Source organism: Anser anser (genome assembly GCF_964211835.1).
Source record: "Anser anser genome assembly, chromosome: 6".
Classification (NCBI taxonomy): Eukaryota; Metazoa; Chordata; class Aves; order Anseriformes; family Anatidae; genus Anser; species Anser anser.
In genome coordinates this window covers 17,675,171-17,689,776 of record NC_139726.1, presented here as the reverse complement: position 1 = coordinate 17,689,776, position 14,606 = coordinate 17,675,171, and the positions used below count along the sequence as shown (strand labels likewise).

The 14,606-nt window shown below is 38.0% G+C and overlaps 1 protein-coding gene across 5 annotated transcripts in view; it reads left to right on the top strand.

The window, feature by feature from the left end:
- The first annotated feature begins 208 nt into the window (after positions 1 to 208).
- Positions 209 to 14,606, top strand: part of RBMS1 (RNA binding motif single stranded interacting protein 1) — a 239,500-nt gene continuing 225,102 nt past the window's right edge. For all 5 annotated transcript variants that reach the window (XM_083840873.1, XM_083840874.1, XM_083840865.1 and 2 more), the window contains exons 1-2: positions 209 to 259; positions 355 to 396. In XM_083840873.1, the coding sequence (XP_083696999.1) occupies positions 224 to 259; positions 355 to 396 (78 nt within the window). In that variant the 5' untranslated portion in view covers positions 209 to 223. The remainder of the gene's footprint in view (positions 260 to 354; positions 397 to 14,606) is intronic.

The window sequence follows — 14,606 nt, the reverse complement described above, 5'->3', positions numbered from 1 at the left end:
AAGAATTTAACTGGTGCAAGAGGATCAGGACATTGTTGTGTTCTGGGTTTGTCTTTAAAAGCCTGCTCTCATGGCTATCTATGGGCAGCAGCTGTGCCTATATAGCCAGATCCTCATTTGTATGTCTCTCTCTCTGGGGATTTGTTGGCAGGAATATATGAACAGAATAGCTTGAATAAAATTTGAAAAATATCTTTGTAACATTTATACATGCATTGGAGAGATGACAATGATTCCAAACCTTTTCCAGCATAGTTTTGTATGTAAAACTGTATCTCTACCTACAATATTTCGACACTTGTCCTGGGTTAAGGCAAACCAAGATTTTTATTTATTTATTTATTTTTCTTTCAGAAGTTTTGTTTATCTTCCTTCAGCTGGAAGAGATCAAGAAATGTAAGTTCTCTTAGTCAACATCTGCAATTAATAGAAATGTGAATGAATGCTGTTTAAATTATATATGAATACAGTCACTTACTAGTAAGTTTTCTGCTACTTGCTAACATAATACTACTTCTGCTAATGCTGATATGAACAATTTGCCTAATTTAATAAGAATACATAAATACCTAAATTGATTTTAATGCTATAAATGTGTAGATAAGCAATTAAGCTGGGTAGCATGAGAGATAGCCCTGTGAGTACTTCTCTGACAAAATACAAATACTTAATCTGTATGCAAAACTGAATGTACTAGAAGAAGAAATGGATACGTTTGGCTATAATCATGGCTTGTTTAGGGACAAGTAAACTAACTGATCATCACTCCTGAGAAATGCTTTAATTGAAAGAAGGGTGCATTAATTCAATCCTTCAAGAGTCATTGGGTTATTAGTTAACACATAAGCTATCCACTAACATACTGTTTATCATTAGGTTATACACCAGAGCTTCCAGCTACTTAATGCTTGGGGTGGGAATGTAATTCAGACAATTTCACTTCAAAAGCAGAGGCCATTTACCCAAAACAAGAGGAGGATGTTTATTAGTGGGTAGTAGCACAAATCGAAGGAGGTTTGGCGAGGCATTAGAACAGCTGGGAGCAAGACTAATTTTGCTCAAAAATACCTAAGTTTCCATTGCATGAGCTATAAGAAAGAACTACTTTGTTCACAATTTTTCATCAAAAATCACTTTGCAGGTGTTCTTCACTGAGAATTAGGAAAGGCTACAACCCTGTCTTAAATTTTGCTGTTGAAAGTAAATGTTCTTATTTGACATGTCAAGTTTAGTCAACAGTCTAAATTTTTTGAAAAAGTATTATTTCAAAATTTCAGCTAACATTTTTAATAAGTTGGTTTACACCTCTGAACAAAGTACATTCAACTGTTTTACTGTATTTTTCTCTCTCAAGTGGAACAGACAAGTAAACTCACTTGTTTCAATGTCTATAATTAACAGGCAGGTGAATGAAATGATACATGGGTGAATACAGCCAGTTTTTGGTAATTGTTATTCCAAGGGCAATGGCTGATGTAATGATCAAGACTTCTTCCCTACCTATCAACAAATATTTTAATAATTTCCATAAGAACAGGAAAGTGTGGAAGCTTCCAAATACTTTTCCACCGATTTCCATTTGAGTTTTCTTAAGGATTACAAAACTCTCCCCGGAAATTTATGGAAAAACATATCTTTTTTGTTCTAGCAGAAAACCGGAGGTTTTCATTCCAAATATAAAAAAAAAAATCAGTGACAGTTATTGATTGAGCTCTGACTTAACTCACCTCTTGAAACTATGTTTATGAATATTTTCTAAAACTCCAAAATAAGCTCCTAACAAGAGGTGCTTCCGGCATCAATAAAGGACACAGAAAATGAGGCTACATTCTTTATGGTTTGTTGGTTGGTTGGTTCCTTTCCAGAGCTATTCCACAGGGTGACATAAAGGAGGCCACACAAAGTTGACACAGAGTACATATTTTAGACCATTAAAACGATTGTGAGGAACTTTTGTGACAAGCTGTACATCTTTATATTTATCTTCCTTATACCTTCTGTTTAAAATCTCTTACAGAATTCTTGCTGCTTACTTTAATGAAAAAAAAGTGCTTTAGGAACAATAGCATTGCATCTCTACAACTCATTTGGAAGTAAAAAACATACATTCAATACAATGTGCAAGTAAAACTTGCATTTAAAACTGTATTGCTACATAATTATCCTGTTTACAGTCTTTCCTACAGCTTTTCTCACAGAAAAATGTAGATTTGGATTCTAACTGGAATGAAAATGCCAGAAAGCTTTGGCAAGAGGATGGTTGCTGCATACTTAGGGATATTGCATGGAGAAAGAAATGTGTTTGTAATTAGGGAAACACAGAACAGTTCTGATTGCATCTGAGAAAAGCCAAATAGAGTAACTTTCTGAAGGACAGACCATGAAAGCTTAAGTGGATAAAAATTCAGTTTACTCTAAAGTAGTTAAAGGATATATACAGGTTCTCACAAAGTTGCTTTAACAGACCTATTATTTTGTGGTCTTCTGTAATCCATTTCTTTTATAATTAATTTGTTCTTGTATTAAAACATGTGTTATTTGTCCTGCAAGTTTAAAAATACTTTGGCCAGTTTTCTCTCAAAATCTGTGAGTAATGGTCATGAAAAGCCTGGAAAAAACTTCTGTTGAAGTTAGTAGTAATCTATTCATTGAATTCAGTGAGCATGAAATAGACATAATTGGCTATATTGTGTTTTGAAAAGTGTCCAAATACTGTTTGATTTTGAGAAAGAACAACAACAATTAAATGCTGAATAAAGTGCCACTCTTTCATCTCAACAGAAGGTTTTCATATCTATATGACCCTTGGAATTCAGGCACTTCTGAAAAGCATCACTTTAAAAATATTTTAAAGCACTCAGTTTGACTAGTTACAATTGGACTAGTTAGTCTCACACACTTCTACTGTGACCACAGCCCCAAAAATTTTACAAGGTAAACTGATTAAGTTGTGGAATGGAAGCAACCTAGATGTGCCGAACTAACAGTGCGACAGAAACGTCTCTGTAAGGATTATCACTGCAAAGTGCAAGTTCTGATTGTGTGATGCTGATTGATTGCTTTTTATATCTGACTGGGGGCTAGCTGTGTGGAAATTGAGACTGCACAGAAACTTGCATTCGAGGTGGGTTCAGGAAGCTAAAGCTTCCGAGTCGGTTCCTTGTAGAGTTCTCTGCCTCAATATATGGATCAATAAGCAATTGTTACAAGTGTTCAGAGCAAAGTCCCACGGGCTCCAAGTGTTCATTGTCCTCCATGGGGCCAAACTGTCTTCTTTGCCAGATCAAACTGATGTTCCCATTTCTACATTACTTATTGAAAGCATGACAAAGAGTAATTAAGCACATTCAACTTGCTTTCATTGTAAGTGCCTGAAACCAGGGGCTGAAAATTCTTAAGTTTCTGGGTGCCAACCAGAATGGACTTGGAAAGCCCCAGAGACAATTCAAACCACAGTGACATAGGTTGTGCACTCTCCACTGAGAAAAGGTCAGAAAAAAACACAGTTTATAGCATTGTTAGTGTAGACTGGGAGAGACCATATTTTCATGGCACACAGCACTAGCAGATGTGGTACTGCAGTTTAATTTACCACGAATAGCCAAATTTCATCAAAGCACTATTCTTCTTGGGCTGAGGCCAACTGCATGAAGTTCAACAAGGCCAAGTGCCGGGTCCTGCACCTGGGCTGCAACAACCCCAAGCAGAGCTACAGGCTGGGAGATGAGTGGTTGGAAAGCTGCCTGGCGGAGAAGGACCTGGGAGTACTGGTTGATAGTCGGCTGAATATGAGCCAGCAGTGTGCCCAGGTGGCCAAGAAGGCCAACAGCATCCTGGCTTGCATAAGAAGCAGTGTGGCCAGCAGGTCTAGGGAAGTGATTGTCCCCCTGTACTTGGCTCTGGTGAGGCCACACTTCGAGTACCGTGTTCAGTTTTGGGCCTCTCGCTACAAGAAGGACATGGAGGTGCTCGAGCGAGTCCAGAGAAGGGCAGCGAAGCTGGTGAGGGGTCTGGAGAACAAGTCTTACGAGGAACGGCTGAGGGAGCTGGAGCAGGTTCAGCCTGGAGAAGAGGAGGCTCAGAGGCGACCTTATTGCTCTCTATAGGTACACTAAAGGAGGCTATAGCGAGGTGGGGGTTGGTCTATTCTCCCACGTGCCAGGTGACAGGACGAGGGGGAATGGGCTGAAGTTGCGCCAGGGGAGGTTTAGGTTGGATATTAGGAAAAACTTCTTTACCGAAAGGGTTGATAGGCATTGGAATGGGCTGCCCAGGGAAGTGGTTGAGTCACCATCCCTGGAGGTCTTCGAGAGACGTTTAGATGTTGAACTTAGTGATATGGTTTAGTGGAGGACTTGTTAGTGTTAGGTCAGAGGTTGGACTAGGCGATCTTGGAGGTCTCTTCCAACCTAGACGATTCTGTGATTCTCAGGAAATGCCTGGAGAATGTTAAGACTTATGGCTTTATAAAATATAGTACTCAGGCCTGACCTCTTCCAATGACTGATGTTTCGAAAGGTTGCCCTACCATTAAGAATTTCAGGTCTCTATTTGTAAAGATGGTGACCAAAATCTTCTGAGCCTTCTACCTGTAATACCTAAGATTCTCACTTGTCAAATATGCAAATAAAAAAAAAATCATTCTGTTTAGAAATAATGAATGATCTAAAGGAAAATAGAGATATTTCAGTTAAAAAAATAATATGTAATGGAGTGTTCTTAAAGTCCATGTCAGCTCCTGTAATGGCTCTAAAAGTTTAGCTCATGTTCATAAGCAAAACAAACCTCAGCACCTCTGTATAAATGGAGAAGAAACTTTCCAGAGCAAATGGAGACAGAAGGGGAAAGGGAGCAAGACTGAAATTCATATCCACAGCAGATGTTTGCTTTCTGTGTTTACTGAATTCAAGCAGGTAGTATTTCTGTCCCTGGAACAAACCATGTCTAAAAAAAGGTCATGAAACACCTTTTCCTATTCCCTTCACAAATATTGTATATTCAATAGCATACCTAAAGGGACACACTAACCCTACATATTAAATCCCGAATGCAGTATTGAGTGAAATTCACCTGTGTAAGTCATTCTTACTAAATTAAGGCCTTATACATTGGCATTGGGTGCCAAACCTGCAATTATCTCTGAATAGCACAGAAAACTTTTTCTTCAGCTGGTAAATTTGTCACGACTCTCTTGAAGAATGTCATGGTATGTAAGCATATAATTTCAAGAAAAATGCTATTGTAGCTTAGGGTTACTTCTTTAAAACATTCTCCTAGGGATTTCCTCTTGCACCCTATATGCTTATTTCTCCCTGCAAGTCTGTCCAGCAATTCTGGGTATAGCATGCTTGCAGTTCTCCACCTAGAAAGATGCATGGATGTAAGCAGAGCCCTTACACTGCTGTTCCAGGTGCTACAAAGTAGACAAGATTTGTGGTATTCAGAAGTATTGTAGATTGACCTGTGTTCACATAATCTTTTATGCTCTATATGATCACAACTTTAAAACATCTTTGTTTTGTTTTGTTTTTGTATTGGAGGTCAACTCTACAATACTTGGCACACTTTGATTTACTGATATTTTTCTTAATTCACTTCAGTTGGAATTCTCACTACGTGATACAAAGAACAAGTGGTATAATGTTGTTTTCCAAAAGCTGTGATTACTCTAAAGGATGTACTGTAGGGTATTTGTCTGGAAGCAATTAAAAACTAATATAAACTTACTGTTTATTTTAATCAGTCAGTCATTCTCACTTCTTTCTCTCAGTGTTTTTATTCTGTTTTAATTTTTAAAATCTTAACTGTCCATAATGGCCTTTGACTTTTCCTTTCTTTTCCCTTCACAGATCAAATCTTTTGGATCTTTCATGGGTTTCAAGCAATGTTCTGACATACATTTAAAATTTCCTAACGCTACAGTCTTCCTATTTTCTTTTGTTCTTCAGTCAAATATAAACATTGTCAGGTTCACTTTAGTCATTTATGTTATACTTAAAAATATCTTCATGTGAGTGCAGTCAGATTATCAATTTATTTTCCCCTTTTTTACATTCCCTTTTCCCAGATCTTCACAAATGAAAACAATGCTCACAGTTTACTGAAATATGAGCTGACACAGGTCCAGATTTAAATCTCAAATGTACAAAAAAAGAGTATAATTTAAACTGAAATCAATCTACCATTTTATGATGAGTTGTCAAATGCATATGTTGAGAACAGTTGGCATAAAGACTAAAATGCACAATCTTTTCTCAAAATGTTTAATCTCGTCATTATGTTATTCCATTTTGCATTAGTTCTTTTTAATACTGTAAATGGATATGTGCATAGAAGAAAAGTATAGACAGTCTGCTGCTATTGTTATACACAAAAAGTGCATTTAATAGACGTTTGCCTGAATAAAAGACTGAAAAATAAAATTCTTCATTTAGTTATTTTACTACAACTTGTAAAATTGTAGAGTTTACTCCTTAAACCTTTCCTCACTTGCAAGAATAAGCACAGACAACATAGATGGCATCAAACTGAAGGATGCTGCATAAATGTGTTCTTCCCTGTTTCTTTAGTGCTATGAAACAATAAAATAGAAGCACTGCCTCTAAATAGTACTTTGTAACTGTCTTTAGTGGCTGTTTAAATATTTGCGTGATTCAATACCAGTTCTGCAGAAGCAGGCTCAATACTGAGGAATTTGTTTAAGTGCAGGACGGAGTTATGTTGTGGTGAGCGGTCGCTAAATTCTGCTTATATGTGAAAAAGCATGGAGTAGTATGTACTGAAGCACCACCTCTTAAATATCGATATGATTTATTTTCACTAAGAATTTCTTAACTTGGAAATATTCTATAAACAAAAACATAACTGGTGTGTGAGCTTTTCACATTATTTTCTCACCCCTGGATATGATTATTTGCATTATTTTTAATAACTTCTTAGAAAAGTTCTGTGCTGTCCATTTTTGTAAGTGACAGTATGCTTACTATGAATGACTTATTGCCTACAAGATTACAGTATACAATATAGACCAAGTGAGGCAAATACATTCTAACTCAGAAATTTCAAGAAAAGCTGTACTGTTTTACTGTTTTATGACCTTCATTATGGCCATAGAATTGAAAAATCTTTCTAAACTCCTAACCATCTGCTCTGAGTAAAGCAAATGTTTGTGCTGCTGCTCTCTGTAATCCCTTTTTCCTTTCTCCCACATCTGCTACTGACCAGGCCTTTTCTTGATTGTTATGGAGTGCTCAGTTTGAAAAGACGCAACTTTAAAACGAGAAGATGTCATTGTTACTAAAACACTTTGCTCAGACTTGAAATCGGGCTTCGGGAGCCTTTAGATTTCCTCAGTGATTTTGGACAGCTGACTGAATCTCTCCATGCTCTGCTCTCCTATTTGTGAAGGGGAATAATATTTTTTGATTTTAGGAGAAAATTACTGTTGCCTATTTTGATTGAAAGCATTTGTTCGTTGTATAATATGAGGGGATAATGTCATCTCTTGAGGCTTCTACACACTGTGTATAATGAAAACATTTTAAAAAGTAAAAATGCTGCCTCAGAATACTGTCTCAAAATGCTTTAAAATGAAATATGTGAGCTGCTACTTCGGCTTTTGGAGTGTATAGGACCTTCTGCTGCTTCAGTGTTTGTAGGCAGTGAAATAGTAAAGGAGTTGAATAAAAGCTCCTAAAGCTTTCCTGCACTTCTGTTGGACGCGAGCCTTTTACATGCCCTATGTACTATATTCTGTAAGTGCTAAACATAGAAGGTCTTCTTCCTGTAATGTTAAGTAAGCATTTAGAAGGACCAATGTCAGGAGAGAAAACTTATTAAGGCTTGCCCATGTATGGAGGCTTCTATTGGTTTAAATATATAAATCATATTTATATGACATCTATAAACACTACACTGTACTGTATCTTGGCAGGCACATGCTATTCAAATTGCTTGCAAGGTTTCAGGTTGCTGAGTGTCACATATTGCATGCCCTAAATGCAGTGGGGAAAAAAAGGGAAGAAAAAAAACCAACAAACCAAGGCAGCCCCCCACCTCCAAAGAGGTTCAGTGGTGCTGAAACTCTGCATGTTTGCCTTTAGGATTTCTGGGGTTTTCTCAGGACTCTGCCAAGTGGGGCAACCTTAAAAATTGATTTGGAGGAGAGCTTGGCAACATAGACAACTGTGTGCAGAAGTCCTTTTAGTTGTCAGCACCCTTTTTTGAGGCGGGTCTTACACTGCTTCGGTCTAAAGAAGGAAAAAGCCACTAATCCTTTGCATTAATTGCTCCTGCTTTCAGAGGAGTTGTTTATACAGCAGGATAGACTTTTAGTGAGTTGTTCAGAGATACTTGTGGTATGGAGATATTACTTGTTGCAGGAGACTGGGGACACAAAGGTCACTTGACTTAGGGAGCTCTGAACAGTTGAGTTGATAACAAACCTGCCATTCTGGGATTCTCTGCAAACACAGGATGACCACAGCTGCCTGCAGTGCAGAGTTTCTACATGAAATTATGTGAAGAACTTGCTCTGATCTAACTTTTCAGAGGAAACTTTTGAAGGAACCAATACAGGGGGTGAGACTACACTCGTGCTGGCTGCTTCCAATGCTGTTGGCTCAATGCAAGCCTGCTTGGTTACAGCAAGTCAGCTGGAAGGGTATGGCAGTGACAGGAAATGTTTGGGAAGTGCTTCTGCTGACAGCTGACCAATGCACACAGCACGTACAAAATGTATTATTGTAATTACAATTGGCTAATTTCAGGAAACATTACAAATACAGTGGGGGCAAACCGAGCTGTGCTCATGCTTCGCTCCTGCTGCTGAGTGGCTGGCTAGGTCGCGTGTGAGGAGAGCGTTCCTCTGGCACAGGTCACCCAGGGCTGCAGGTGCCTGAGCAGGGCTTTGGGACATGCTGGTGAGGTGGACGGCAGCAGCAGGCTGAGGAAACCTTGTGTACCAACAAGGGCAAGCAAGCATGGTGTTTTCTCCCAGTAACAATGTGCAGAGGGGTTTACTGCCTGTGGCTGTAGGGATGGCACGTGTAGAGGAGCGTACGTGGAGTTTCTGTTCCTGTTGAAAATGCACAGTTCCTGAACTGGCTGCAGAATGTGTAGAATAGGAAGCTGTAAGGGTCAAATATCTGTGCTTACTAAAAAAGGATAGCTTCTAAGTTAAGTGAAAGTGTTGATCCAAGAGATGCCTCAATGTCATATTGTCATATTGCCACATTGCAGCTTGTTGCTTCTCTTTACGCTCATTGCAGTTAATTATAGTTAAAAACAGAAATATCATCAGAATGTATGTACAGAAATATGAAATGTGATGGCTTTTATTTCATGTAGATACTTTACTTGGGTTCTAAGATGTCTTCTGTGCCCTGCCTCATTCTTGTTTTGATTTTAGGATGTACTTGTCCCAGACATGCTGAAATACAGAAGGCTGAAAACACTTTGGTTTTAGTTCTGTTTGGTGACAGATTTTGCACAGTTCTAAATGATTGTTAAGACTAAATTCTGTTAGTTTGAAATGAGACCTATGTTTTCCAGGTGGAACTTTAACCTGCTCCAATTTAATATCATGTAGCAAGCTCCAGTTTTCTAAAAATTTCCCCATTTTATCGTCATGATTAACTCTTTTTTTTTTTTTTCCTTTACTGTAGCACCTGCCACAAGCTGAGAGTTGCAAGGAATGTTCTAAGCTATGATTAAATGTGTTGCTGCTTCTCATTCTTCTTTCCTTTTTGATTACAGTTTAAAAAAAAAAATGGAAGTACGAATACCTGATTTTCAGAGAAATCTCTCTCTTGTAAATGCAAATCATTCTTCATATTGAAAGCTCTCATGCCACTGTACAAATGCACAGAAATTAGTCATACATCCAGACTGAGGCACACACAGACTAGCTAATTCTTTTTTCAAAGTCCACAGGATTGTTTTTTGGCACTGTGTACGAGCACATTTACAAATGAAATCCTTTATCATTGTAGATCTTTTCTTAAATATTTTTAGCTTATGCAATAGCATCTGGTTTAAAACAGGAAACAGTCTTATAGCTAAATGACTTTTGCACATAAATATTTAAGACTCTATATACTGAAATGTGACACCACAAGTTATCACTTCCCGGTATGCAGCCTCTTATGCTCAGTTTTATTTTGGCAGATATAAAATATCACAGAGACATGATAAATATAAAGTCCTTTTCAGAAAACAAATTAAGTTCTAATATCACTATGGAATGCTATAATCTTTAAGTGGTATTTCTGTTTTGATTGCATTTTCATTTTTGGGGAGTTAGGCTTTTTTTTTTTTTTTTCCCAAAAGGTATTATGCCATCACATTTACTTAAAAGTTTAACCTAGTCTGCTCCCTCTTCAGTCAGTGGGAGCTTTGCTGTAGACTTCAGCCGATAATTTGTATTACAGGAACGTGCAACACAAATAGTGTGAACACTATTCTTTTATGAGATAGCTTTAGCTTTAGGAGGTACATTAATGAAAAACAGTCATTTTATTCTGCAGTTCTGGATACAACTTTCTTTGATATTGGGGAGGAGGAGTTATAGCATAGAAGGAAATGATCAGATTGGTGACTGACATACTTACTGTGTGAATCCCTTTTTTTAAATGTCCTTCTTCAGTCGTGCATTTTTGTCATACTTTTATTTGTCTTTTTCTTCAGAATATAAGCTGTATGTGCTTACTATTCTGTTTACTCCTTCTCTCCATCTCAGTTAAACAACCTGGGATGCTTTATTCCCTTTTCACTGGTCCCAAATGAACTTTAGCCTTGTTCAGGGCTTTGCACTGGGTTATGGTAGGGCATGGTAGAAGCCAGTGTGAAAGCCTGCAAAATCTTCTAGGCGTCAGAACTTCCAGACTTGTTCCTCCAGCCTTTAGCATGTCTTAAGAAATCATCAGGTAATCACTTCTGAGTAATCTTAATGACAGCTTTAGTAATAATGAATAATTTTATGGCTAATAAGAACTTCATTTTGTACTTGTTCAGCATAGAAGGGATTATCAGTATTAGATTCTGTTAAGTAGACACTACAAGATGTGTAAAGAGATGTAGGCCTGCCACTGCCACATTCCTAAGACATAGATACACCACAGATAAGACAAGGGTTGAGAATTGTTGTCCACAAACTGAGTGGGCTGCTTGAAAGGGAGGAATAACAAAATGAGAGGAGGTGCAGGGGCAGGTGGCAGGAGGCTGTGTGCGCAGTGCTACTGCACATCCCAGGAAAAGAGCAGGGCAGGGGGTGGTGATGTGCAGCAGAGCAGAGCAAGCTCTGGCATAGGAGGGCTCTCCTATAGGAGCTATGAGCTGCTTTACCCAGAGATGTTATTCTGTGACAGCTGATGTAGACTTTTTTCTCTCCTGCCTTCCACAGGCCTAGAAGAGGGGGAAAAAATGCTGTTCTCTTTTCCCCACAGCCAGTGGGCATGATGAGAAAAGAGGATCAGAGAGAGCCCTAGTGGGGGGTATGATCAGAAAGGAGGGCTCTAAGGACCATTCCCTCTGATTCCAGAAAGCTTTGTAGCCCTGTTCACTCACATTTTCAGTTTTAGGTAGCTTAAGCTCATTGAATAGACACAAAAAGTATTTTTTAAAATAATATTTCCTTTATTGTGACTCTAAAGAATATTACTTAGAGTCTAGGAGATGCATTGTCTTACCTTTGTACAGCCAAGACCATTGACAAAAGCAGGGAGAGGTAGACATGCAAGTCTACAAAGCAATATCTAGGTGTGCTACTATTCTGATAGAACATCCTATTAGATTTATTCAAAACTACATAAAGAATTTACTGTGCATTTTGATTAAAAAATGATAGCTCTACTTACTTTGTATGATGGATAATGTTATAAGCTTCCTGAAGAAATTCTGAAGAGTTTGATTTCTATATTTTTGATCATTTGGCTTTCATTTTTTTTTCTTGTTAATGGTCAAAGTTAACTGTGACGTTATTGATTTGATTTTTAGCATGGCACAGTTTTGACACAAATTTTGAAAATAAATAATAATTTCTACAGAAATGAACATTCAAAAACAAAACATCTGCAATTATTCTGTTTTTCTTATTCAGACCAGACTTGCACTGGAGTTGGAAATGACCGACTGAGCTTATCTGTGACAACAAAAAAAACCCAACCAAACAATACTTTCTGGATACATAAATAGGTAGAATATTTTAAAATGATATATGTATATATTTAATTCAAGGGGGGAACTTGTATCTCAAGCACCTGAAGAGGAGAAAGAAGTCGGTATCGTGACTAATTGTTTTATACCTTTCCATTAAATTTTAGCAGATTTGAGCTTGAACGCTGCCCTTGTTTGCTCCATGCTGGTCAGATGATAAGGATTAATTTGCTGTGACCTATTTGTTTTGACCTTACTATGACCTTTAGGCTTTTTTATCCCTTTTCCTGACACTGTCTGTCATCTACCTTGGGCAGCCAAGTATAACTTCAAAGCAGAGTTCTGTAGGATACTTAGTTTTATAACATACTCATTCATTCCAGCACGTAAAAGATCATTTGCCTACAAATGTTGTTGCTGAAAATAGGAGTAAAATGGATCCATTTTAAGCTTCCCGCATTATGCCTCTGGGTCTGTGTTCCAAAAGGAATAAAAAAGGTGGCACATACTCTTTCAACTAGTTAAGTCTATTATTTAATTTAATCCCTGTAGAAATATTAGCAGAAGAGACTCTGCCTATATGATGTAAAAAACGTCCATTGTGTGGTATTTCAAGAGACTTGACTTCATGCATTTTCTATTTTATTTAAAGTCATTTTACTGTTAAGTTTTCACACTTCGTTTGGAATGTTTTAATCCATCTCTGACTATTACATATGAGCCAGAGGTATCCTACCTGTAGAGTTCACATCTGGCTTGGGCACTTTTATGTATTCCAGATTGGTTTTGACCTGTAATTTTTTTCTCTCTCGTCTCCAATGATCCCACATGCACTTTACAGGGCAACTCTGACCACTCTACTAGCACAAATTAATCATAGCTAGAATTGATCATTTTCCAGAAGGTACCATTTGACATGGTGATTTATTTTTCTTTCACCATGGCAGGTGGCAGTCCTACCATGTGCAGGCTCTGTGTCTTGCAATCCAAGAGGAGCAGAAATGAGAAATTTCTGTTTCTAGCAAGGGAGATGCCCAACTCTTCAGTGAGATGCTTTGCTCCACGTACCAAATCCCAAATTATTGATCTTAAAATTGGGGGGAGGGGGGAGGGGGAGGGGAAGGAGTGGAAATGCTGGAAGCACAGAAAAGCTATATAACGCTATGTTGCAAAAATAGTCTGTCAGTGGAGGTGCCCTGGTATCTAAATGGCTTACTTTTCTCCAGGCTTTTATACCAAAATCCCGATGGTACGTTACAACTCCTACTAACACAGACTTGGGACCATGATCAATGCAGCTGTCCCAGACTCATGCAGATAAGATGCTAGTGTGCACACATGAAGTCTGCCCACGTGCTCTCTCAGGCTACCTCATGCAGTCCTTTGAATATCCCTCACTACAAACCCTTATCAACTTGCCGTACTTATCTCTCTGTTGAGGTCTTTTTATTCTGAAATTTTGATTTGTTTCATAAGGACTCCTGGCTGTACTGGGAATATAGGAACATCCTCTTAGGTCCCAGTGCAGCAGAACATTTAAGCATATGCTTAGCTGTAAGCACATGTTTTAAGTTCCAGGAAAGTAAGAATCTAATCATGTGTTGAATCTGAGCCAGAAAATACAGCACAAGGCATGTGTAAGTAAGTGCAAACAGTTTGCTCAGGTTTTAGGGGTATGTTGAATTTAAAATTTTTTTTTTTTTTTAATCGGGAAATGCCGTATAAACAGAGCCAGACTAAGTTTTGGGCATGGATAATCAGAACAATCTGCAACGGCTTCCCGTCTGTGGCTAATGGGATGTTTCTCCAAGCTTTGTCACCATGGCAAATACTTTTTAATACACAAACATTTGCTGCATTGAAATCCACCCACTCTTGTTGAAAGATGGCCAGGTTTTGTAAAATTGCATTCCAGCTACCCTGCTGATTTTTAAGATAAGCCCTTTCAGTTAACATTCCATGTGTCTAACAAAAGATGTGTGAAAAGCACAGTTTATAAGAACACACATGGAATCTTTACAGTTTCACTGTTCTCTATTTTAATGAGAAAATGAAGTTAAAAAGTCTTTCTCGTATGTACATGCATGCAAGCATGCATACAGCATTTTATTCACTATTTTTTCTTTTCCCTTCCTTCCCACCCCTCAAAGGGACAAGCCAGTAAGCTCATGCCAAGTTTCCATCTAAACTCGACTTCCCAGTTCTGGCAAGCATTCTGTGAACATCTCGCGTATTAATGAGAGATTAGTCTTTGAGGTTCCTTAGTCCTCACTGAGCAAGATGCATATGCTAGGTAATGAGGTATCTGTTTCATTTTTTAAATGCTTTCTCTTACTTAACTTTTTTCCCCCCCTTGAAATATAGTAGATTAATAAAAATCTGTAACGTTCTTAAGTGAACACACAAGTTAAATAAAATCTAGGCATTTTCCCTCCCACTAAGGTTCTAGGAAG